The 23,557-nt window shown below is 37.9% G+C and overlaps 1 protein-coding gene across 27 annotated transcripts in view; it reads right to left on the bottom strand.

Annotated features, from left to right (window-relative positions):
• Afg1l (AFG1 like ATPase) overlaps window positions 1-23,557 on the bottom strand; it is a 246,510-nt gene that overhangs the window by 62,091 nt on the left and 160,862 nt on the right. For 25 of the 27 annotated variants that reach the window (XR_015450312.1, XM_087208621.1, XM_087208622.1 and 22 more), the window contains one exon: window positions 16,521-16,603. Coding sequence is in view for 26 of the 27 variants with exons in the window: in XM_087208621.1 (XP_087064747.1) it covers window positions 16,521-16,603 (83 nt within the window). In the remaining variant the exon portion in view is untranslated. Of the gene's footprint in view, window positions 1-4,119; window positions 4,207-12,775; window positions 13,194-16,520; window positions 16,604-23,557 lie in introns of those variants that run through there. The other 2 variants (XM_087208626.1, XM_087208642.1) reach the window with 2 other exon arrangements.

Below are 23,557 nucleotides of genomic sequence, written 5' to 3'. Positions count from 1 at the left end.
GACAGACTGGAGTCAATGAAGAAACAGGAGATAGTACAGATGACATACAAAAACTGTTCACAGAAGTCATGGCAGAAAACTTCCCAAGCAGGGGAAAAGAACTTGACACACAGATAAGAGAGGCATATAGGACTCCAACAAGCCTTGATCAAAAAAAATCTACACATAGGCATATAACTGTTAAGATTCCAGAAACTCAAAAGAAGAACAAAGTTCTACAAGCAGGTAGAGAAAAGAAACAAATCACACACAAAGAAAAGCCCATCAGAATCACAGTAGACCTCTCAATGCAAACCCTCAAGGCAAGAAGAGGTTAGAGTGATGTATTTCAAGCCCTAAAGGAAAACAACCTACAACCCAGATTGATGTACCCCGCAAAACTATCTTTCAAAATTGATGGAGACATAAGATACTTTCATGACAAAGAGCACCTTAGGAACTTCATGAATGCCAAACCAGCACTCCAAAAAATTTTAGATAAAATCCTTGGAAAACACAATGAGGATCACAACCCCAGGAAGGAAAGCAGAATGAATCTGTCAGGCACGACAAGAATTTAAATGCAAAGGGGGAGAATCCAACAAAAAGAAAAAGTCATGACAATGATAACTCAATACGGATCACTTATAACCATCAATGTTAATGGTCTCAACTCACCAATCAAAAGAAATAGACTGGCAGAATGGGTCAAGAAGCAAGATCCAACAATATGCTGCATATAAGAAACACACTTAATTCAAAAAGAAACTCATAGACTGAACGTTAAAGGGTGGAAAACAATACTCCATGTGACGGGAACCCGAAAAAAAGCAGGAGTAGCTATCCTCTTTGCAGATCAAGTGGATTTCAAACCAACACTGATTAAGACAGACAAGGGAGGACAGTACATACTTGTAAAGGGAAAAATCCAAGAGGAAGAGATGACAATCATAAATATATATGCACCAAATGCTAATACTGACGGACATGAAAAGTCATATACACACTAATACAATAGTAGTGGGGGACCTCAATACCCCACTGTCACAAATAGATGGATAAACTAGACAAAAAACAAGCAACGAAATGCTAGAACTCAATTAAACTCTTGAACAAATGAACTTAACAGATGTTTACAGAGTATTCCACACCACAAAATCAGAACACACATTCTTTTCAGCTGCACACAGGTTGTTCTCCAAAACAGACCACATACTCACTCACAGAACATATTTAGGTAGATGCAAAGGAACTGAAGTTATCCCCTGTGTATTATCAGAACATAGTGTGATGAAACTGGAGATCAATAGCAAAAGAAACCACAAAAATTTCACAAACACATAGAAATTGAACAGCACACTTCTGAATAACCAATGGGTCACAGATGAAATTAAGGAAGAAATCAGACAGTTCCTTCAATTAAATAACAATGACAATACAACACATCGGAATCTATGGGACACAATGAAAGCTGCCTTACGAAGGAAATTCATAGCAGTTAATACTCACATTAGGAAAACAGAGTGAGCCTAATTAAACAACCTGATGCTGAACCTCGAGCTTCTAGAAAAAGAAGAGCAGGACAAACACAAAACCCATAGAAAGGAGGAAATTACAAAGATCAGGTAAGAAATTAATGCAATGAAGACTAAGAGAACAATACAAAAAACTGAATGAAGCCAAGAGTTGGTTCTTCAAAAGAATAAACAAAACTGACAAACCCTTAGCCTACCTTATCAGAAAAAGGAAAAAGGCCCAAATCCATGCAATTAGGAATGAAAAGGCTGAAAATTACAACAGACCCAGCAGAAATCCCAGAAGATCATCAATACCTACTTCAAGAACTTATATGCCAATAAGATGGAAAACACAGAAGAAATGGACAGATTCCTAGACACGTATGAATTACCAAAGTTGAAGAAAGAAGACATAAAAATTGTAAACAACTCAATATCAATCAATGAAATTGAAAACATAATGAAAAACCTACCAACTAAGAAAAGCTCAGGTCCTGATGTCTTCACTGCTGAATTCTACAAGACATTTAGAGAGGAACTACTGCCACTACTGTTTAAACTCTTCAATGAAATTGAAAGGGAGGCAATACTCCCGAATTCATTCCTGAAAGCAAGCATCACCTTGATCCCCAAAGCAGAGAAAGACCCAACTGAAAAAGAGAACTATAGGCCCATCTCACTAATGAACATAGATGCAAAAATCCTTAATAAGATACTAGCAAACAGAATGCAGAAGATCATCAAGAAGATCATACACCCTGATCAAGTGGGATTCATCCCAGGGATGCAGGGATGGTTCAACATACCCAAATCAATCAATGTAATACACTATATCAATAGAGCCAAGGAAAAAACCATATGATCATCTCAATAGATGCAGAAAAAGCATTTGACAAAATCCAACATGCATTTATGATAAAAACCCTACAAAAAATTGGTATAGACGGCCTCTAACTCAATCTGATAAAAGCCATCTATGAAAATCCAACAGCCAATATCATACTAAATGGTCAAATACTGAAATCCTTCACACTAAAATCAGGAACAAGACAAGGATGTCCACTATCACCGCTCCTGTTCAATATAATTTTGGAAACATTAGCCACGGCAATTAGACAAGAGAAAGAAATGAAAAGAATAAAGATAGGAAATGAAGAACTCAAATTGTCATTATTTGCAGATGACATGATACTGTATATAGAAGACCCCAAGAACTCCACCAAAAGTCTTCTAGATTTAATAACCAAATTCAGTAGAGTAGCTGGATACCAGGTCAACACACAAAAATCAATAGCTTTCCTCTACACGAACAACAGACTCACTGAGAGAGAAACAGGGCAAATAATTCCTTTCACAATAGCATCCAAAAAGCTGAAATACCTACGTATCAACCTAACAAAAGAAATGAAAGACCTCTTCTCTGAAAACTATAGCATTCTAAAAAGAGAGATTGAAGATGATATCAGAAAATGGAAAGACATCCTCTGCTCCTGGGTAGGAAGGATCAACATAGTGAAAATGGCCATACTTCCAAAACTGCTATATTGATTCAATGCAATCCCAATTGAAATCCCAGCAGCATACTTCATGGACCGTGAGAAAACAATCCAAAAATTCATTAGGCACAGAATAGCAAAAGCAATTCTAGGTAAGAGGACATGGCAGGGGGTATCATTACCCCCAACTTGAAACTATACTACAAAGCTTCTGTGATAAAAACAGCATGGTCCTGTCAACAAAACAGACCCGAGGACCAGTGGAACAGATTAGAAGATGCAGCAACAACGCCAGACACACTCAGTCATCTCATCTTCGATAAAGGAGCCAAATACCCTCACTGGAGGAAAGATAGCCTCTTTAATAAATGGTGCTGGAAAAATTGGGTTTCAAATTGCCAAAGACTAAAACTAGACCTATATCTCTCACCATGAACTCAACTAAAATCAAAATGGATTAAAGATCTAAATATTAAAATAGAAACGCTGAATTGCCTCGAACAGAGGTTAGGTAGAACTCTTGAAGACATTGGTGTAGGAAATGATTTTATGAACAAAACCTCCATTGCCTGTGAACTAGCACAATCAACAAGTGGGATGTCTTCTTATTAAAAAGCTTCTGCACAGCAAGAGAAACCACCAGCAGTGCGAAGAGACAACCCACAATTTGGGAAAAAATTTTCACCAGAGGTCCCTCAGACAAAGGTCTACTATCTCAAATCTATAATGAACTTTAAAAAATCAGACCACCCAAATTTAAAGACCAATCTGAAAATGGACATTTGAAATGAACAGACATTTCTGAGACAAAGAAGTAGAAATGGTAAATAAACGTATGAAAAAATGTTAAACATCAATGGTCATTGGAGAGATGCAAATGAAAACTATGCTGAGATTCCACCTCACTCCAGAAAGAATGGCTGCTATCAAGAAATCAACCAATAACAAATGCTGGCAGGGTTGTGGGGAAAGAGGAACCCTGGCTCCACTGCTGGTGGGATTGTTGACTGGTGCAACCACTATGGAAATCAGTATGGAGATACCTCAAACAACTAGGATTGGAAGTCCCATTTGACCCAGCTATTGGCCTGCTGTGTATCTTCCCCAAAGAATTAAAAGAATCATACCACAGTGATATATGTGCACCCGTGTTCATTGCAGCAGTTTGTAATGGCCAAAACTTGGAAACAGCCCAAATGCTCATCAACTGGAGACTGAATAAAGAAAATGTGTTTTTTTTAATAAAATGGAGTACTACTCAGCCATAAAAAATGAGAAATTAGAGACATTTATTGCTAAATGGATGCCCATTGAGGTGATACTCTTAAGTGAAATAAATAGGACACATATGTATAAATACCAAATAGTTTCTCTAGTGTGAGAAACTGAAAGTGTAAATAAGGACTAAAAGGTATAATAGATAATGTGAAATAGGAAGAAAAGGGGCAAAGGGGAAGGGGAAGTGGGAGGGGTAGGGAAAAGGAAAGAAGGGAATGGAATATGAGAAAATGAAAAAAAGGAAACAAAGTCTTTGTAAATAGGGCAGGATGGGAGTGTTGAAGGGAGGGCAGTGGAATGGGGAAAAAAATAAGAACCAAGAGAGTATGTAAAGGTTCAAATTTCCAATGATGAATGTCATTATGTTGTATCCCTAAAATGTACCAATAAAAGGATATACAGTTAAAAAAAAATCTACAGTTTTGATAAATGTACTCATGTAGTGTTATTTAACATAGTCCACTGTCCATATTCCCTGTAAATTGATAAAATTTGAGTTCCATTTCTGTAGCAATTATATAATTTATGATCATTAATTAGAACCATTATATTTATGAAGGTTTTCCAAAATGGTAATATTCTTATTCTACTGTAATCCTTTTATCTTTTTTTGTTACCTAGAAAACTTTTATAAAGAGAAGCTTCCTTTCATCAACTATTTTGTTATACTAAGAATCAGTTCTTTTAAAACAGGCAGGAAAAACTTTGTTTTCAGACATAAAATAGTAGTAAACACAGGACAGTGATCCGCAGGACAAGAATCAAATGAGTAATACCCAATTTATGGCCTAGTGAGTGTCCAGGCTTCAGGAGGGCAAACACAAACAGAGTCAGGTGTTCTCTGAGAGCTGAGAAAACAGAATACAGAATTTGCAAAGTACAGTGCAGGAAAGATAGCTACACAGAGACAGATCCCAGGATCGACAGGGGCCTGTAAGTCAGTTTTCTGTTACTGTATCAAATACTTGAGTTAATCAAATTTTACTTGGCTCAGTTTTGGAGGTTCCAGCCTGTAACATGGTGGTCCTATTGCTTTTGGGCCTGTGGTGAAGCAGCACATCATAGCAGGACTGCATGGCAGAGCAGAGCTCCTTACCTCACGGCCTGAGAGTGAAAAGGAGGGGAAGAGCTGGGTTCCACAGTCCTCTCAAGGACAAACTTCCAGTGACCTACTAGGCCCCTTCAAGTTTTCACCACCTGCCAACAGCACCACATTGGAGGCCAGGCCTTTACTGTGTGGACTTTTGGAAGAAACTTCAACTCTAAACTACAGCAGCCTCTATCAAGTCATTGCTGAGTACTGATCTGTGGATGCATGGAAGAAACTACTTAAAACCAGGGGAGGATGCAACATTACCTCTGCAGCTCACAAATGGCCAGAATAGTTCATGTTCACTCAAGGCAGAGTAGAAAGTTCTACTAACACATAGGTTATCAAGCAGAAATCCTCAGAAGGGTACTGCTTCAGGAATAATGGGTCCTAGAATAGAAGCACTCTAGTTCCATTTTTCAAAGTTTCACATCAAAGGTATAAATTATTGGCTGCGTTTGGTGGTGCTTACCTATAATCCCAGAACTTGGGAAGCTGAGGCAGGAGGATGACTGAGAGTTCAAGGCCAGCCTGAACTACATGGACACCCTGTCTCAAAAAAATAAAAAAATAAAAAAAAAAGGACAAAATACTTCCAAGTAATTTGAATGTATCTCAGACAAAGTCCTAAAATCCTTAAGGATGATGGACTATGTTAAATAACATTACATGAGTACATTTATCAAAAGAAAAAGCTTTAGAGCCCGTGTCTCAGCAACAATCCACTGAACACTCCCCCCCCCCCCCGCTCCTCTATACAGCCACCTGGTTCCACACTACAAAGATGCAGAGGCCACCAGACCACCAGACCACAGTACTGAGTCCTGCCACTCCCGGCCCAGAGGTAGGGGCTTCTGAGCCACCGTCCCACTGCTCCTGGTCCAGAAGAAGGGGCTTCCTGGCCACCATCCCTCCTGCTGCTCCCAGCCCAGAAGAAAGGGCTTTTGGGCCACCTTCTGTCCCGCTGCTCCTGGCCCAGCGGAAGGGGCTTCCGGGCCACCATCCCTCCCCACGTTCCCAGCCAGCCCAGAGGTCGGGGCTTCTGAGCCACCATCCCATGCTCCTGGTCAAGAGGAAGGAGCTTCCCGGCCACCATCCTTCCCACTGCTCCCAGCCCAAAGGAAAGGGCTCTTGGGCCACCGTCCCTACTGCTGCTCCTGGCCGCTGTCCCACCTCTCCCAGCTCAGAGGAGGCAATCCGTGCAGGCACCAACAGCATCTCCCCCGCCCCCAGTCAAAATGAGAAAACACATCTCAAAACGAGACTTCCAGATCACCTACAGCAACCCCAAAGGGAAATGAGATGGAACACTCTGATACTCAATCACCTGGACCCCCTGAACTGGCAACAAAAGGGGATCTGGAAAAAATGAAATCAGAAATAATTTCTCAGATAACAGGAGAAATTGTGCTCCTAGTGCAAGACATGACTAATAAATCTAGAGAGGAGCTAAGGAACATGGTGGAATCCCAACATAGGAAACAAATGGAATCCATAAAACAGATACAAATAGATTTCCAGGAGATTAAAAACTCCATTGAATGTCTACACAGCAGAATGAGCCAATGTGAGGACAGAATTTCAGATATAGAAGGTAAGATTGCAATTAATGACCAGGAAAAGAAAAATTGCTTCAAATTTATAAGGGAACATGAGAAATCAATCCAGCAGCTGCTAGACGATGCAAAGAAGAATAACATAAGACTGATTGGGCTCAATGAAGAAACAGGAGACAGTGCAGATGACATGAAAAAACTCTTCACAGAAATAATGGTAGAAAACTTCCCAAGCAGGGGAAAAGAGCTTGACATACAGATAAGTGAGGCATATAGGACTCCAAATAGCCTTGATCAAAAAAAATCTACACATAGGCATATAATTGTTAAGATTCCAGAAACACAACAGAAGAACAAAGTTCTCCAAGCAGTCAGAGAAAAGAAACAAATCACATACAAAGGAAAGCCCATTAGAATCACAGCGGACTTCTCAACACAAACCATCAAGGCAAGAAGAGCTTGGAGTGACATATTCCAAGCCCTAAAAGAAAACAGCCTCCAACCCAGATTGATGTACCTGCAAAACTATCTTTCAAAATGGATGGAGAAATAAGATACTTTCATGACAAAGAGCACCTTAGGAACTTCGTGAATACTAAACCAGCTCTCCAAAGAATTTTACACAATATCCTAGGAACAGACATTGAGGATCACAACCCCAGGAAGCAAAGCAGAATGAACCCATCTGGCATGACAAGAAATTAAATGTAAAGGGGGAGAACCCAACAAAAAGAAAAAGTCAGGGCAATGACAAGTCAATACGTTTCAGTTATAACCATCAACATTAATGGTCTCAATTCACCAATCAAAAGAAATAGACTGGCAGAATGGGTCAAGAAGCAAAATCCAACAATATGCTGCATACAAGAAACACACTTCATTCAAAAGGAAACTCACAGATTGAAAGTTAAAGGGTGGAAAACAATACTCCATGTGACAGGAACCCAAAAAAAAGCAGGAGTAGCTATCCTCTTTGCAGATCAAGTAGATTTCAAGCCAACACTGATTAAGAGAGAAAAAGAAGGACACTACATCCTTGTAAAGGGAACAATCCATGAGGAAGAGATGACAATCATAAATATCTATGCACCAAACACTAGTGCGCCCAACTATATAAAACAAATACTAAAGGACATGAAAAGTCATATAAGCACTAATACAATTGTAGTGGGGGACCTCAACACCCCACTGTTACAAATAGATAGATCAACTAGACTAAAAATAAGTAATGAAATACTAGAACTCAATCGAACTCTTGAACAAATGAACTTAACAGATGTTTACAGAGTCTTCCACCCCACAAAATCAGAATACACATTCTTCTCAGCTACACATGGGTCATTCTCAAAAATAGACCACATACTCACACATAGAATATGTTTAAGTAAGTGCAAAGGAACTGAAGTTATCCCCTGTATATTATCAGACCATAGTGCGATGAAATTGGACATCCATAGCAAAAGAAACTAAAAAAATTTCATAAACACGTGGAAATTGAACAGCACACTTCTGAATAATCAATGGGTCACACAGGAAATTAAAGAAGAAACCAGACAGTTCCTACAATTAAATGACAATGACAATACAACATATTGGAATCTATGGGACACAATGAAAGCAGTCTTAAGAGGGAAATTCATAGCAGTGAATACGCATATTAGGAAAACGGAACGAGCCCAATTAAACAACCTGATGCTGCATCTCAAGCTTCTAGAAAAAGAAGAGCAGGACAACCCCAAAGCTCATACAAGGGTGGAAATTATAAAGATCAGAGAAGAAATCAATGCAATGGAGACTAAGAGAATGATACAAAAAAATCAATGAAGCCAGGAATTGGTTCTTCGAAAGAATAAACAAAATTGACAAACCCTTGGCCAACCTTATCAGAAAAAGGAAAGAAAAGGCCCAAATCCATCCAATTAGGAATGAAAAGGGTGAAATGACAACAGCCAGCAGAAATACAGAGGATCATCAATACCTCCTTCCAGAACCTATACGCCAATAAGATGGACAACACAGAAGAAATGGACAGATTCCTAGATATATATGAATTACCAAAGTTGAACAAAGAAGACCTAAAAATTCTGAACTACCCAATATCAACCAATGAAATTGAAAATGTAATTAAAAACTTATGAACTGAGAAAAGCCCAGGCCCTGATGGCTTCACTGCTGAATTCTACAAGACATTTAGAGAGGAACTGCTGCCACTACTGTTTAAACTCTTCAGTGAAATTGAAAGGGAAGGAATACTCCCAAATTCATTCCTGGAAGCAAGCATCACCTTGATCCCCAAAGCAGAGAAAGACCCAACCAAAAAAAGAGAACCATAGGCTGGCCAATCTCACTAATGAGCATAGATGCAAAAATCCTTAATGAGATACTGGCAAACAGAATGCAGAAGATCATCAAGAAGATCATACACCCTGATCAAGTGGGATTCATTCCAGGGATGCAGGGATGGTTCAATATATGAACATCAATCAATGTAATACACTATATCAATAGAGCCAAGGACAAAAACCATATGATTATTTCCATAGATGCAGAAAAAGTATTTGACAAAATCTAACATGCATGTATGATTAAAAACCCTACAAAAAATTGGAATAGATGGTCTCTACCTCAAACTGATAAAATCCATCTATGAAAATCCAACAGCCAATATCATACTAAATGGTCAAAAACTGAAATCCTTCACACTAAAATCAGGAACAAGACAAGGATGTCCACTATCACCACTCTTGTTCAATATAGTTCTGGAAACATTAGCCACGGCAATTAGACAAGAGAAAGAAATGAAAGGAATAAAGATAGGAAATGAAGAACTCAAATTGTCATTATTTGCAGATGACATGATACTGTATATAGAAGACCCCAAGAACTCCACCAAAAGTCTTCTAAACTTAATAACCAAATTCAGTCAAGTAGCTGGTTACAAGGTCAACACACAGAAATCAATAGCTTTCCTCTACACGAATGACAGACTCACTGAGAGAGAAACAGGGCAAATAATTCCTTTCACAATAGCATCCAAAAAACTGAAATACCTAGGAATCAACCTAACGAAAGAAATCAAAGACCTCTCCTCTGAAAACTATGGCCCTCTGAAAAGAGAGATTGAAGATGATATTAGAAAATGGACAGACATCCCCTGCTCCTGGGTAGGAAGGATTAATATAGTGAAAATGGCCATACTTCCAAAACTGCTATATAGATTCAACGCAATTCCAATTGAGATCCCAGCAGGATACTTCATGGACCTTGAGAAAACAATCCAAAAGTTCATTGTGATAAAAACAGCATGGTACTGCAAAGAAACAGACTGGAGGACCAGTGGAACAGATTAGAAGATGCAGAAACAACGCCAGACACACTCAGTCATCTCATCTTCGATAAAGGAGCCAAACACCCTCACTGGAGGAAAGATAGCCTCTTTAATAAATGGTGCTGGAAAAACTGGGCTTCAACTTGCCAAAGATTGAAACTAGACCTGTATCTCTCGCCATGCACTAATCTAAAATCAAAATGGATTAAAGATCTAAATATTAAAATAGAAACTCTGAACCAGTTGGAACAGAGGTTAGGTAGAACCCTTGAAGACATCGGTTTAGGAAAAGATTTTATGAACAAAACCTCAGTTGACATGAACTAGCACAAACAATCAACAAGTGGGATCTCTTCTTATTAAAAAGCTTCTGCACAGCAAGAGAAACTACCAGCAGTGTGAAGAGACAACCCACAATGTGGGAAAAAATCTTCACCTGCTCTTCCTCAGACAAAGGTCTACTATCTCAAATCTATAAAGAACTTAAAAAGATCAGACCTCCCAAATTTAAAGACCCAATCCAAAAATGGACATCTGAAATGAACAGACATTTCTCAGACAAAGAAGTAGAAATAGCAAATAAATACATGAAAAAATGTTCAACATCACTGGTCATTCGAGAGATGCAAATGAAAACAACGCTGAGATTCCACCTCACCCCAGAAAGAATGGCTGCTATCATGAAATCAACCAATAACAAATGCTGGCGGGGCTGTGGGGAAAGAGGAACCCTGCTCCACTGCTGGTGGGAGTGTAGACTGGTGCAAGTCCTGTGGAAATCAGTATGGAGATACCTCAAAGAACTAGGACTGGAAGTCCCATTTGACCCCACTATTCCACTGCTGGGTATCTTCCCCAAAGAATTAAAGAATCATACTACAGTGATATATGTGCGCCCATGTTCATAGCAGCACAGTTTGTGATAGTTAAAACTTGGAAACAGCCCAAATGCCCATCAACTGGAGACTGGATAAAGAAAATGTGGTTTTTTTATAAAATGGAGTACTACTCAGCCATAAAAAGTGAGAAATTAGAGACATTTATAGCTAAATGGATGCACATTGAGGTGATACTCTTAAGTGAAATAAATAGGACACACGTGTATAAATACTGAACAGTTTCTCTGGTGTGAGAAACTGAAAGTGTAAATAAGGACTAAAATCTATAATAGGTAATGTGAAATAGGAAGAAAAGGGGCAAAGGGGAAGGAAGTAGGAGGGGTAGGGGAAAGGAAAGAAGGGAATGGAATTAATATGAGAAAATGGAAAAACAGGAATAAAATCTTTGTAAATAGGGACGAATGGAGGGGTTGAAGGGAGGGCTGGGCAAGGGTGAAAAATAAGAACCAAGAGAGATTATGTAAAGGTGCAAATTTCCAATGATGAATGTCATTATATTGTATACCTAAAATGTACCAATTATTAGAATGAATAATCAATAATGCAAAATAGGAAGAAAAGGCCCAAAGGGGTAGGGGTAGTGGGAGGGGCAGGGGAAAGGAAAGAAGGGAAAGGGAAAATGATGAGAAATGGAAAAAATGGAAATAAAGTCTTTGTAAATAGGGAAGGGTGGAGGGGGTGAACAGAGGGCTAGGAATGGTGAAAAAATAAGAAACAAGATGCATTATGTAAAGGTACAATTCCCAATGAGACTGTAATTGTGTTATATACTTACAATGTACCAATAAAAGAATTTAATAAAGTGCATAAAAAAAAAGAAATCTAATTTTTAAAAAAAGAAAAAAAAATGGTGTTCAAAGATATATTCTCCAAAATTATTTTCTATTTGGAATAGATGTTTCCCTGTGGGAGACCAGATAGGAAAATTGGGGCCTCATTGATACCCTCAGTGAACACTAAGAAGAAAACCTGCATGCAAATGTGTTGACACACTGCAGGCAAAGTAAAAACAGCTGAGATCCATTTTTTGTGGACAGGTACCATGGAGGTGTGAGACAGATGAATTCTGTGCAACTCTTATTGCTTGTACCCATGACTAGGTGAATAAAGCCTAAGTGCACCAGTCAGTCAGGGCTCTCTGCCGAAAGGGGACAACAGCCCCCTGGCTCTTCACATTTTAACCTGATTCTGTGTCTCTTTACTTTTTGTCCTTGTCACCCCCTTGGTCAGGTTCAAGCTCATAGGCTGGTTCTTATATTTCCCAAATGGAAAGCTGTGATTTTTGTGACTAGAATTTTTTTCTGATAAAAGTATTTAAGAAAAAGCTTCTTTTTGAAGTTGAACTTCTGCTCAAAAGATAGATGAACACAGAGCCGGGCATGGTGGTGCATACCTGTAATCCTAGCAATCTGGAGGCTGAGGCAGGAGGATCACCATGAGTTCAAGGCCAGCCTGGAATACATAGTGAGTTCAAGGCCAGCCTGAACCATATAACAAGACCTTATCTAAAAAAAAATTTTTTTTTAAAAAATGGACGAATGTATGTATATACTAATCAAGAAAAAATATGTCTATATTTGGAGAGCTGGGGATGTAGCTCAGTGGTAGAGTGCTTGCCTGGCACTCAATACCCTAGGTTCAATCCCCTGTACCAAAAAAAAAATATGAATTTTATCTAAAACATTGTAAATTAAATTTTTCATTATTTGCAAGATGATCCATAAGGAGGAGGAGATGATCCATAAGGTGGAGGCTTTCTATGTGAGTATGATGGAGACACAGTGTTTGCATAGGAAACATCTCCACCCTGGGTCTTTCCACAGACTTAATAGAAAGAGGAATACTATTCAGCTCCTGAATACAAAAGGAAAGATCACAAAAATGCAAGGCCCTGACCACTTCTCACCTTGAGAGATGACACAATGTTGCCCAGTCTACCCACTGACATGAGTGTAGAGGTGACCTGAACTCTTTCCAGGAACCCTTCCCAGAACTGACAAAAAAATGGTCTGGAGCAGCATCCCATGAACTCCCTTAACAGTGATGTCACCTGTTTGAAAAGATATGTTCATTGCAAATATAAAATGATGACCTCTAGTACCAGCCCACAAGCACAGAGTTAATCTAAAGTGGTTAAATTCTTTGGAAGGAGCTGGATGTGGTGGTACATGACTGTAACCCCAGCACTCTTAAAGGCTAAGGCAGGAGGATCACAAATTCAAGCCCAGCCTGAGCAACTTAGTGACTTAATGATAACTGATCTTGAAATAAAAAATAAAAAAGGCCTGGGGATATAGCTCATTGCAAAGGCTATGGATTCAATCCACAGTTCATCATCATCAGGACCAGAGATTTAGCTCAGTGGTTCCTCTGCCTGCCTCACAGTTCATCATCATCATCATCATCATCATCATCATCATCATCATCATAACTCATTCTTTGGAAGGCATGAGATGGGGTCATCTTGACAAACCTCAGGTGGTTAGGTGGTTCAAAATAAATTACTGGTTCAAGTCCCCATCCAGAAACAAACATGGAGTCCAATACTTGGTTTATCTTTTTGGATTTTTCCCAACAATACTTCTCATGAGGGATCTCATTGAGCCTTATTCACAAGCAATCAGGAAGAAACTTACTGTGCTAATCTGGGGAGTCATCATGCAGTGAAAAACTGGACACCCATGGGTTGATTCTATGCAAAACTTTAGGTATTCGCACTCAAGCTCTCTGTGGTTTGTAACTTGCTAAACCTGAATTTTCTAAGTTTGTTGTATATGAGATGAAAAACTTATTTTCAGTGTGCCAAAAACACCTGAAATTTACTTATAAAGGTACTTCAGGAATTTTTAATTTAATGGGACATAAAACTACAACTGAAATAGATTACAAATGAACACACAATGTCTTGTATAAATTAGTTCTTTTTTTTTTTTTTTTGGTACTGGGGATTGAACTCGGGACCTTGCACTTGCGAGGCAGGCAGAGGAACCACTGAGCTAAATCCCCGGCCCTGTATAAATTAGTTCTTGTGGAAACGGGACAACATTATACATGATAGGAACTGTTTCATGTCAACTGTAGGGGCAGTTCTTTTAAGTCTCTGGGAATTCTTGATGTTATACAAATTTTACTTTTGGGCATTTTTAATTGGCTTTTCAAAAGTTAGACTAGTAAATCACTGAGTTAATGAATATTTATATTTAGTTAAGAATCCTATATGGGATTTTACTTTGTATGAAATTTTGAGATAGTGCTTGGTATTCCCCTGGAGGGAAGCTAGAATTTTGTTTTTCTTTTCAGGCAGTTAGGCTCCAGTGAAATTGACAAGGGGCTAGTCTGGACCCGCATATTCAGGAACCAAGTCCAGATGTTTTGCCAGAGGGTAGTAAAGAGAAACACATGTTATCACAGGGCAATATATAGCATAGCATATTAAAGTCTGTTACAGGGGAGGAAACTAATAGTTTTCCTTATAAGAGTAAGATAAAAAGAACGTAATTAAATCAGAAATATTAATATGACCTAAGGAAATGTTCTTTTACTCTGCCATGAAAGAAATTCTACTAGAGTTCATGTAAAACACTAAAATGTACATCCCTAGCATCCCATTTTGGTGTCTAATATTATTTTCACACTTCACTTCTGAGATGACTTTAATTCTTAAGTCCCTTCAGGGATACACCTGCCTTATCTTCCGACTGAGGTAAGCCCAAAACTCTCTAATCTTGGTTATGAATATGATCAAGCCCTTTTGACGTAAATTTATAAACAAATATGTCTTTCTTGAGAAGTAAACGAATCTAGCTAGCTGAAGGGGGAGATTTTTTAAAGAAAACTTTTCTTAAGTTTTATAGTATCTGTCTTAGATTCTAGTTTCCTGGACTCTGGGAGGTTGTTTGAGTCTATTTTCTTACAGTACATGTCTCATGAATAAAAATGAATTTCATTGTGTTAGAATCACTTAGGTTTATCAGAAAGCACAAGGGGCAACATGGATAAGTCAGAAAGAGAAAGTGGCTATGCTCCCAGCAAACACAGCTTTTGTACCTCCAGTAAGTCCCACTGAGACCTCTTTGGCATCATGAAACATACTTCATGATTTAGACTCATCATTTTTATTTAAGGAACTTCCCATTAGGAAAATATTTTAATTCTGCCACATAGAAATATACTTTGTGGGAAAACAACGAATAAGAATTTCCTCCTTTAAAAAAAAAGAATAAAAGCAATAATAATAATAAATTATAAGTATCACAGGTAGGAAGAAATAGCAAAAAATCAGGAAAATGTTATGAATATTATAAAAGTAACATAAGCAGAAAACACCAAGATAAAAGAAACTGGAAAGAAAAAAAATCCAAGATAAAGTGAAAAATAACACTATAAGAATTTTTTTTCAATTATAAAGTACTTTAAAGACATAGTACTTAAGAGTCGATGAAGAACCTCCTATATTAATTATCTAAATCTGAATAATAAACTGAAATAGTCCCTTTGGTGCATAGTAAAGTATGTAATTTTAATTATGAGATTTTTCTAGCTAATTTCTACGTCAAAAACAGTAAGTACTTCTGCTTACAAGGTGGCAGAGACAAGAACTTTTCTCAACCTCTCATATGCACGTTGTCATCAAAATTTAAATTACCCGAAACATGCCTTTTAGTTAAATTACAATTAGCCCTTAGACAGATCTATTTACTGAGAACCCACTATGTGCCAAACACTGTTGGCATATACTAAACAACAGTTTGCATTTGTAAAGCACTTTTTCCTTTTCAGAGTCTCACAAATGACATTTTAAAACAAACTATATTTGTTTTTCAGCATTAACTGCATGTGCTGAATACATCTATTATTATAAATTGTTCCTACTCAGGAAAATCTTATTTTAAAAGACTTCAAAATATACCCAGTTGTATTTGTGTATAGTACATATTTTATATCAGTTATGTGTGGAAGTCAATCAACCATGATAAATAATAACAGATTGCCTGACAAAATAAAACAACAATTTGGGAAGAGTGGAAATGGCACAGTTGTCAGAAGATGTCCACAAATAATTAATTACTTTAGCACATTAAAGATATTCTCTTAATATCAGAGACTCTTCTAAAGAGGATACTCATTACTTTCTAACCATCTGTCATCACTCCTCCCAAAAAAACTAATTAGGATTTCACATAATCACACATTATAAATGATGCAAATATGGATGGGAAAAATACAATTTAAATAAGTTAATATAGTAATATTTTGTTTAAAAAACCAAGGGCTTCAGAACTAGTCTTTTATGCTCTAATTATGAAAGTACTTATTTTCCTGGTAACTTATTAGATATTAAACTTTAAAATTAAATTTAAAACACACATAAACTTACAGGTAGTAGAGTTTTCCTGCAGCAGGAAGTTCCCTTTTCCGGTAATCTATCCCAGAATCTAGCTGGACAGTATGACAGTACTCCTACAATCCAAACATAGAAAATGTCTTTTTAAACAAGTAGTGGATCCAAATTGTAAGCTTTCTGCTATACAGTATTTTTTTAATTGATGAAATGTTTTAATGAAATAATATAATCAGCTTAGGACAAAACAACAGAACTCATGTAAGATTCATAAAACTGAATTTGCAACATTAAATATATACAAAGTCAACAAAATAACAGTTTTAAAAAACTAAGATTTGCATCATGCTTTCCTGAAACTTTACAAATTCCCCAAATAACTACCTTGGAGTTTTATTTTTAATATAGCCCAATTTCCATTACTCTGGAATGAGAAGCTGGAGGTTACAACTTATGAGTCTTGAGCACCACAGAGAGAATAACTCATGGGTCTTAAGCACCACAGTGGAAAAGAAGTCTGAGAGAACTGGGTCCTAATATTAGTGTCCCAATTTTAAAACAAACAAACAACTAAAATGATGCTATGGGTAGAGCTGCCCTTTACTTCTAAAAACTGCTGCCAATCCTGTCCTTTTGTTCTCTTTCTAGCAATCAATGTTTTCTGTGTCTTTTCCTGACATAGATGCCTCCTTTCAAAGCTGTATCACTAATGCCCTTTTCTTCTTACATAGGATCCATTCTTTTCATCCTCCACGGTACAAATGTGCATGCAAATAGACACCTCACACACTCTAAATTCTTACTACACAACCAACTGAACTTTCACTCTACCTGCCTTGATCAGGTGTATGGGGGGTGGTAGAGGAGGGAATGTATTAAGAGAGAGAGAGACAGAGACAGATACAGACAGACACAGACAGACAAGCATATGTAGATATTCTTTCCAGTAGAACAGTGACCCAGGGTTTTTAGGAGAAGTTTAGAAATATTTGTAGGCTTACTATTTAGTTTATATCCAAAGTAAAAATGCTTTATGAAAATTTATGAGTAAAAAAATTATATTGTAACAACATTGTGACTTTTATTAATAAAAAATTACATTTTAAAAAATCTTTGGGGCCAAGTTAATGTGTCTGACAGTATTTTCCAAAGATAGCCACAATAATCTCTCCATCCTGTAACTCCTTGTTCTGGTACAGATAAAATTGGCAACTATGTCGCGTAAACAAAGTTTATGTCATCTTGTTCTCACAAGATTCACAAGACTCTGTCTTCTTTCAAAGTTATTAATTCCTTTTAATTGCTTTGTCTCACTTCTGTAACCTCACGTGCCTCCCCCAGTTTCTCATCTCTAGGAAGACCACACCCCTTCAACCAAATATATAAAACTAGACCCTGTCCTTTGTTCTAGGCTCAACCGTTGGACACAAGTCTTTTGGGCCAGTATTTACCTAAAACAAAATCCTCTTGCTTTCCAGTGACCTCTCTACTCTCTCAAAATCCCACAACAATGTAAATATTATAACCAAAAAGAAGTAGGGTCCAAGTTCTACCCTTGAATCTTGTGACTCAGTATCTGGAAATGATGGATGCTATGTGACATTTAAAACAATTTTTAACTTCTTGGCTGGTACCTCGGATCATGAACTTAATTTGTTCCACAATTCTGGAGAAGATGACCATGGTCATATTTATCACCCAATGGAGAGTTCATGAAGGGAATTGAACTTCCACCCGCCAAATGCTTTAGTTTATGAACTGAATTGTTCAAGAATACAAGCATTCATGAACCATGGTATTACTCAGAGTACTTCTGGTACACTGAAGTGCCTTGTAAGCATCCAACTGCCTAGAGGGCAAAATGCTATGAAAAAGCTTAAACTAGTCCATACACAGAAATGCGTTGGAGAGATCCTGAGATAATATGAAGACTATGGTTTGGACCAGTCACTTCCCAACCATTCCAGTTATAGCCACTATGATACTAACGGAGCTAGGACTGCCTGCTATGCTTGTCCCAACCCCCTAACCCACAGAAATGAGGACAGAAAATAAAGTAATACCATTTTAAGCCTCTCACATATAATGTGGCAACAGATCATGAGATGAGTAATATCTGGGCACACTGGAGAAGTACCAGCATTCTTCCTCCATGAAGCTGCCTTCTGGGTGGTACTGCTATAACAAAGGCTGAGGGCACATTATCACCTGTACTCTAAAGCAGTGAGGACAGCCGATGAGGAGCCTTCCAGGCTGCTTTGCCACTGCCCCCAGTGGAGAGGAGCAGAGCCGCCCCCACGCCGAGGAGGTGAGCCATGCGGGGGCCAGCAGCACACATCAGCCCCACCCCCATTGAAATGAGAAGACACGTAAACAAGTCTCAAAACCAGACTTTCATATCACCTAAAGCAACCCCAAAGGGAAATGAGATGGAACACTCTGATACTCAACCACCTGGACCCCCTGAACTGGCAAAAAAAGGGGATCTGGAAAAAATGAAATCAGAAATAATCTCTCAGATAACAGCAGAGATTGTGCCCCTAGTGCAAGACATGATTAATAAATCTAGAGAGGAGCTGAGGAAGATGATGGAATCTCAACACAGAAAACAAATGGAATCCATAAAACAGATGCAGATTTCCAGGAGATTAAAAAACTCCACTGAAAGTCTACACAGCAGAATAAGCCAATGTGAGGAAAGAATTTCAGGCACAGAAGATAAGAATGCAATTAGAGACCAAAAAAGAAAAATTTCTTCAAAATTGCAAGGGACCACAAGAAATCAATCCAGCAGCTGCTAGATGATGCAAAGAAGAATAACATAAGATGAAGAAACAGGAGAGAGTGCAGATGACATACAAAAACTGTTCACAGAAGTCATGGCAGAAAACTTCTCAAGCAGGGGAAAAGAACTTGACAAACAAATAAGGGAGGCATACAGGACTCCAACAAGCCTTGATTAAAAAAAAATCTACACATAGGCATATAACTGTTAAGATTCCAGAAACTCAAAAGAAGAACAAAGTTCTACAAGAAGGTAGAGAAAAGAAACAAATCACACACAAAGAAAAGCCCATCAGAATCACAGTAGACCTCTCAATGCAAACCCTCAAGGCAAGAAGAGGTTAGAGTGATGTATTTCAAGCCCTAAAGGAAAACAACCTACAACCCAGATTGATGTACCCCGCAAAACTATCTTTCAAAATTGATGGAGACATAAGATACTTTCATGACAAAGAGCACCTTAGGAACTTCATGAATGCCAAACCAGCACTCCAAAAAATTTTAGATAAAATCCTTGGAAAACACAATGGGGATCACAACCCCAGGAAGGAAAGCAGAATGAATCTGTCAGGCACGACAAGAATTTAAATGCAAAGGGGCAGAATCCAACAAAAAGAAAAAGTCATGACAATGATAACTCAATACGGATCACTTATAACCATCAATGTTAATGGTCTCAACTCACCAATCAAAAGAAATAGACTGGCAGAATGGGTCAAGAAGCAAGATCCAACAATATGCTGCATACAAGAAACACACTTAATTCAAAAAGAAACACATAGACTGAAAGTTAAAGGGTGGAAAATAATACTCCACGTGACGGGAACCCGAAAAAAAGCAGGAGTAGCTATCCTCTTTGCAGATCAAGTGGATTTCAAATCAACACTGATTAAGACAGACAAAGGAGGACAGTACATACTTGTAAAGGGAAAAATCCAAGAGGAAGAGATGACAATCATAAATATATATGCACCAAATGCTACTGCACCCAACTATATAAAACAAACACTGATGAACACAAAAAGTCATATGCATACTAATACAATAGTAGTGGGGGACCTCAATACCCCACTGTCACAAATAGATAGATCAACTAGACAAAACACAAGCAACAAAATGCTAGAACTCAATCAAACTCTTGAACAAAAGAACTTAACAGATGTTTACAGAGTGTTCCACCCCACAAAATCGGAACACACATTCTTTTCAGCTGCACATGGGTCATTCTACAAAATAGACCACATATTCCTCATAGAACATGTTTAAGTAAGTGCAAAGGAATTGAAAGTTATCCCCTGTATATTATCAGACCATAGTGCAATGAAATTGGAGATCAATAGCAAAAGAAACTGCAAAAATTTCATAAACTCATGAAAATTGAACAACACACTTCTGAATAACCAATGGGTCACAGAAGAAATTAAAGAAATCAGACATTTCCTTCAATTAAATGAAAGTGACAATACAACATAGTGGAATCTATGGGACACAATGAAAGCAGTCTTACAAGGGAAATTCACAGCAGTGAACACTCACATTAGGCAAACAGAATGAGCCCAATTAAACGATGTGATGCTAAACCTCAAGCTTCTAGGATAAGAAGAGCATGACAAACCCAAAGCTCATACAAGGGAGGAAATTATAAGGATCAGAGCAGAAATGAATGCAGTCAAGACTAAGAGAACAATACAAAAAAATCAATGAAGCCAAGAGATGGTTCTTCAAAAGAATAAACAAAATTGACAAACCCTTAGCCTACCTTATCAGAAAAAGGAAAGAAAAGGCCCAAATCCATCCAATTAGGAATGAAAAGGGTGAAAATTACAACAGACCCAACAGAAATCCAGAGAATCATCAATACCTACTTCGAGAACCTATACATCAATAAGATGAAAAACACAGAAGAAATGGACAGATTCCTAAATACATATGAATTACAAAAGTTCAACCCAGAAGACCTAAAAAATTGTAAACAACTCAATATCAATCAATGAAATTGAAAACATAATGAAAAACCTACCAACTAAGAAAAGCCCAGGTCCTGATGGCTTCACTGCTGAATTCTACAAGACATTTAGAGAGGAACTACTGCCACTACTGTTTAAACTCTTCAATGAAATTGAAAGGGAAGGAATACTCCCAAATTCATTCCTAGGAGCAAGCATCACCTTGATCCCCAAAGCAGAGAAAGACCCAACCGAAAAAAGAGAACCATAGGCTGGCCAATCTCACTAATGAACATAGATGCAAAAATCCTTAATAAGATACTGGCAAATAGAATGAAGAAGATCATCAAGAAGATCATACACCCTGATCAAGTGGGATTCATCCCAGGGATGAAGAGATGGTTCAACATACACAAATCAATCAATGTAAGACACTATATCAATAGAGCCAAGGACAAAAACCATATGATCATTTCAATAGATGCAGAAAAAGCTTTTGACAAAATCCAACATGCATGTATGATAAAAACCCTATAAAAATTGGAATAGATGGTCTCTACCTCAAACTGATAAAAGCCATCTATGAAAATCCAACAGCCAATATCATACTAAATGGTCAAAAACTGAAATCCTTTACACTAAAGTCAGGAACAAGATAAGGATGTCCACTATCACCACTCTTGTTCAATATCGTTTTGGAAACATTAGCCATGGCAATTAGACAAGAGAAAGAAATGAAAGGGATAGAGATAAGAAATGAAGAACTCAAACTGTCATTATTTGCGGATGACATGATACTGTATATAGAAGACCCCAAGAATGCCACCAAAAGTCTTCTAGACTTAATAATCAAATTCAGTCAAGTAGCTGGTTACAAAGTCAACACACAAAAATCAATAGCTTTCCTCTACACGAACAACAGACTCACTGAGACAGAAATAGGGCAAACAGTCCCTTTCACAATAGCATCCAAAAAACTGAAATACCTAGGAATCAACCTAATGAAAGAAATCAAAGACCTCTTCTCTAAAAACTATAGCACTCTGAAAATGGAGATTGTAGATGATCAGAAAATGGAAAGACATCCTCTGCTCCTGGGTAGGAAGGATCAACATAGTGAAAATGGCCATACTTCCAAAACTGCTATATTGATTCAATGCAATCCCAATTGAAATCCCAGCAGCATACTTCATGGACCGTGAGAAAACAATCCAAAAATTCATTTGGAACAAGAAGAGGCTCAGAATAGCAAAAGCAATTCTAGGTAACAGATACATGGGAGGGGGTATCACAACCCCCCACTTGAAACTATACTACAAAGCTACTGTGATGAAAACAGCATGGTACTAGCAAAGAAATAGACATGAGGACCAGTGCAACAGATTAGAAGATGCAGAAACAACTCCAGACACACTCAGTCATCTCATCTTCGATAAAGGTGCCAAACACCCTCACTGGAGGAAAGATAGCCTCTTTAATAAATGGTACTGGAAAACTTTGGTTTCAAACTGCCAAAGACTAAAACTAGACCTATATCTCTCACCATGAACTCAACTAAAATCAAAATAGATTAAGGCTCTAAATATTAAAATAGAAACGCTGAATTGCCTGGAACAGAGGTTAGGTAGAACTCTTGAAGACACTGGTTTAAAAAACGATTTTATGAACAAAACCTCAGTTGACATGAACTAGCACAAACAATCAACAAGTGGGATCTCTTCTTATTAAAAAGCTTCTGCACAGCAAGAGAAACTACCAACAGTGTAAAGAGACAACCCACAATGTGGGAAAAAATCTTCACCTGCTTTTCCTCAGACAAAGGTCTACTATCTAGAATCTAAAAAGAACTTTAAAAAATCAGACCTCCCAAATTTAAAGACCCAATCCGAAAATGAGCATCTGAAATGAACAGGCATTTCTCAGACAAAGAAGTAGAAATAGCAAATAAACACATGAAAAAGTGTTCAACATTACCGGTCATTCGAGAGATGCAAACGAAAACAACGCTGAGATTCCACTTCACTCCAGAAAGAATGGCTGCTATCATGAAATCAACCAATAACAAATGCTGGTGGAGCTGTGGAGAATGAGGAACCCTGCTCCACTTCTGGTATGAGTGTAGAGTGGTACCACCACTGTGGAAATCAGTATGGAGATACCTCAAAGAACTAGGATTGGAAGTCCTATTTGACCCAGCTATTCTCCTGCTGGGGATCTTCCCCAAAGAATTAAAAGAATCATACCACAGTGATATATGTGCACCTATGTTCACAGCAGCACAATATGCAATAGTTAAAACTGGGAAACAGCCCAACTGCCCATCAACTGGAGACTGGATAAAGA

The sequence above is a fragment of the Heterocephalus glaber genome, unplaced genomic scaffold (genome assembly GCF_053883595.1).
Source record: "Heterocephalus glaber isolate CG9 unplaced genomic scaffold, H.glaber_assembly_v1.0 deba00000942, whole genome shotgun sequence".
NCBI classification, from domain to species: domain Eukaryota; kingdom Metazoa; phylum Chordata; class Mammalia; order Rodentia; family Bathyergidae; genus Heterocephalus; species Heterocephalus glaber.
The sequence above is the reverse complement of the archived record's forward strand: the minus strand, read 5'-3'. Positions and strand labels throughout refer to the sequence as shown.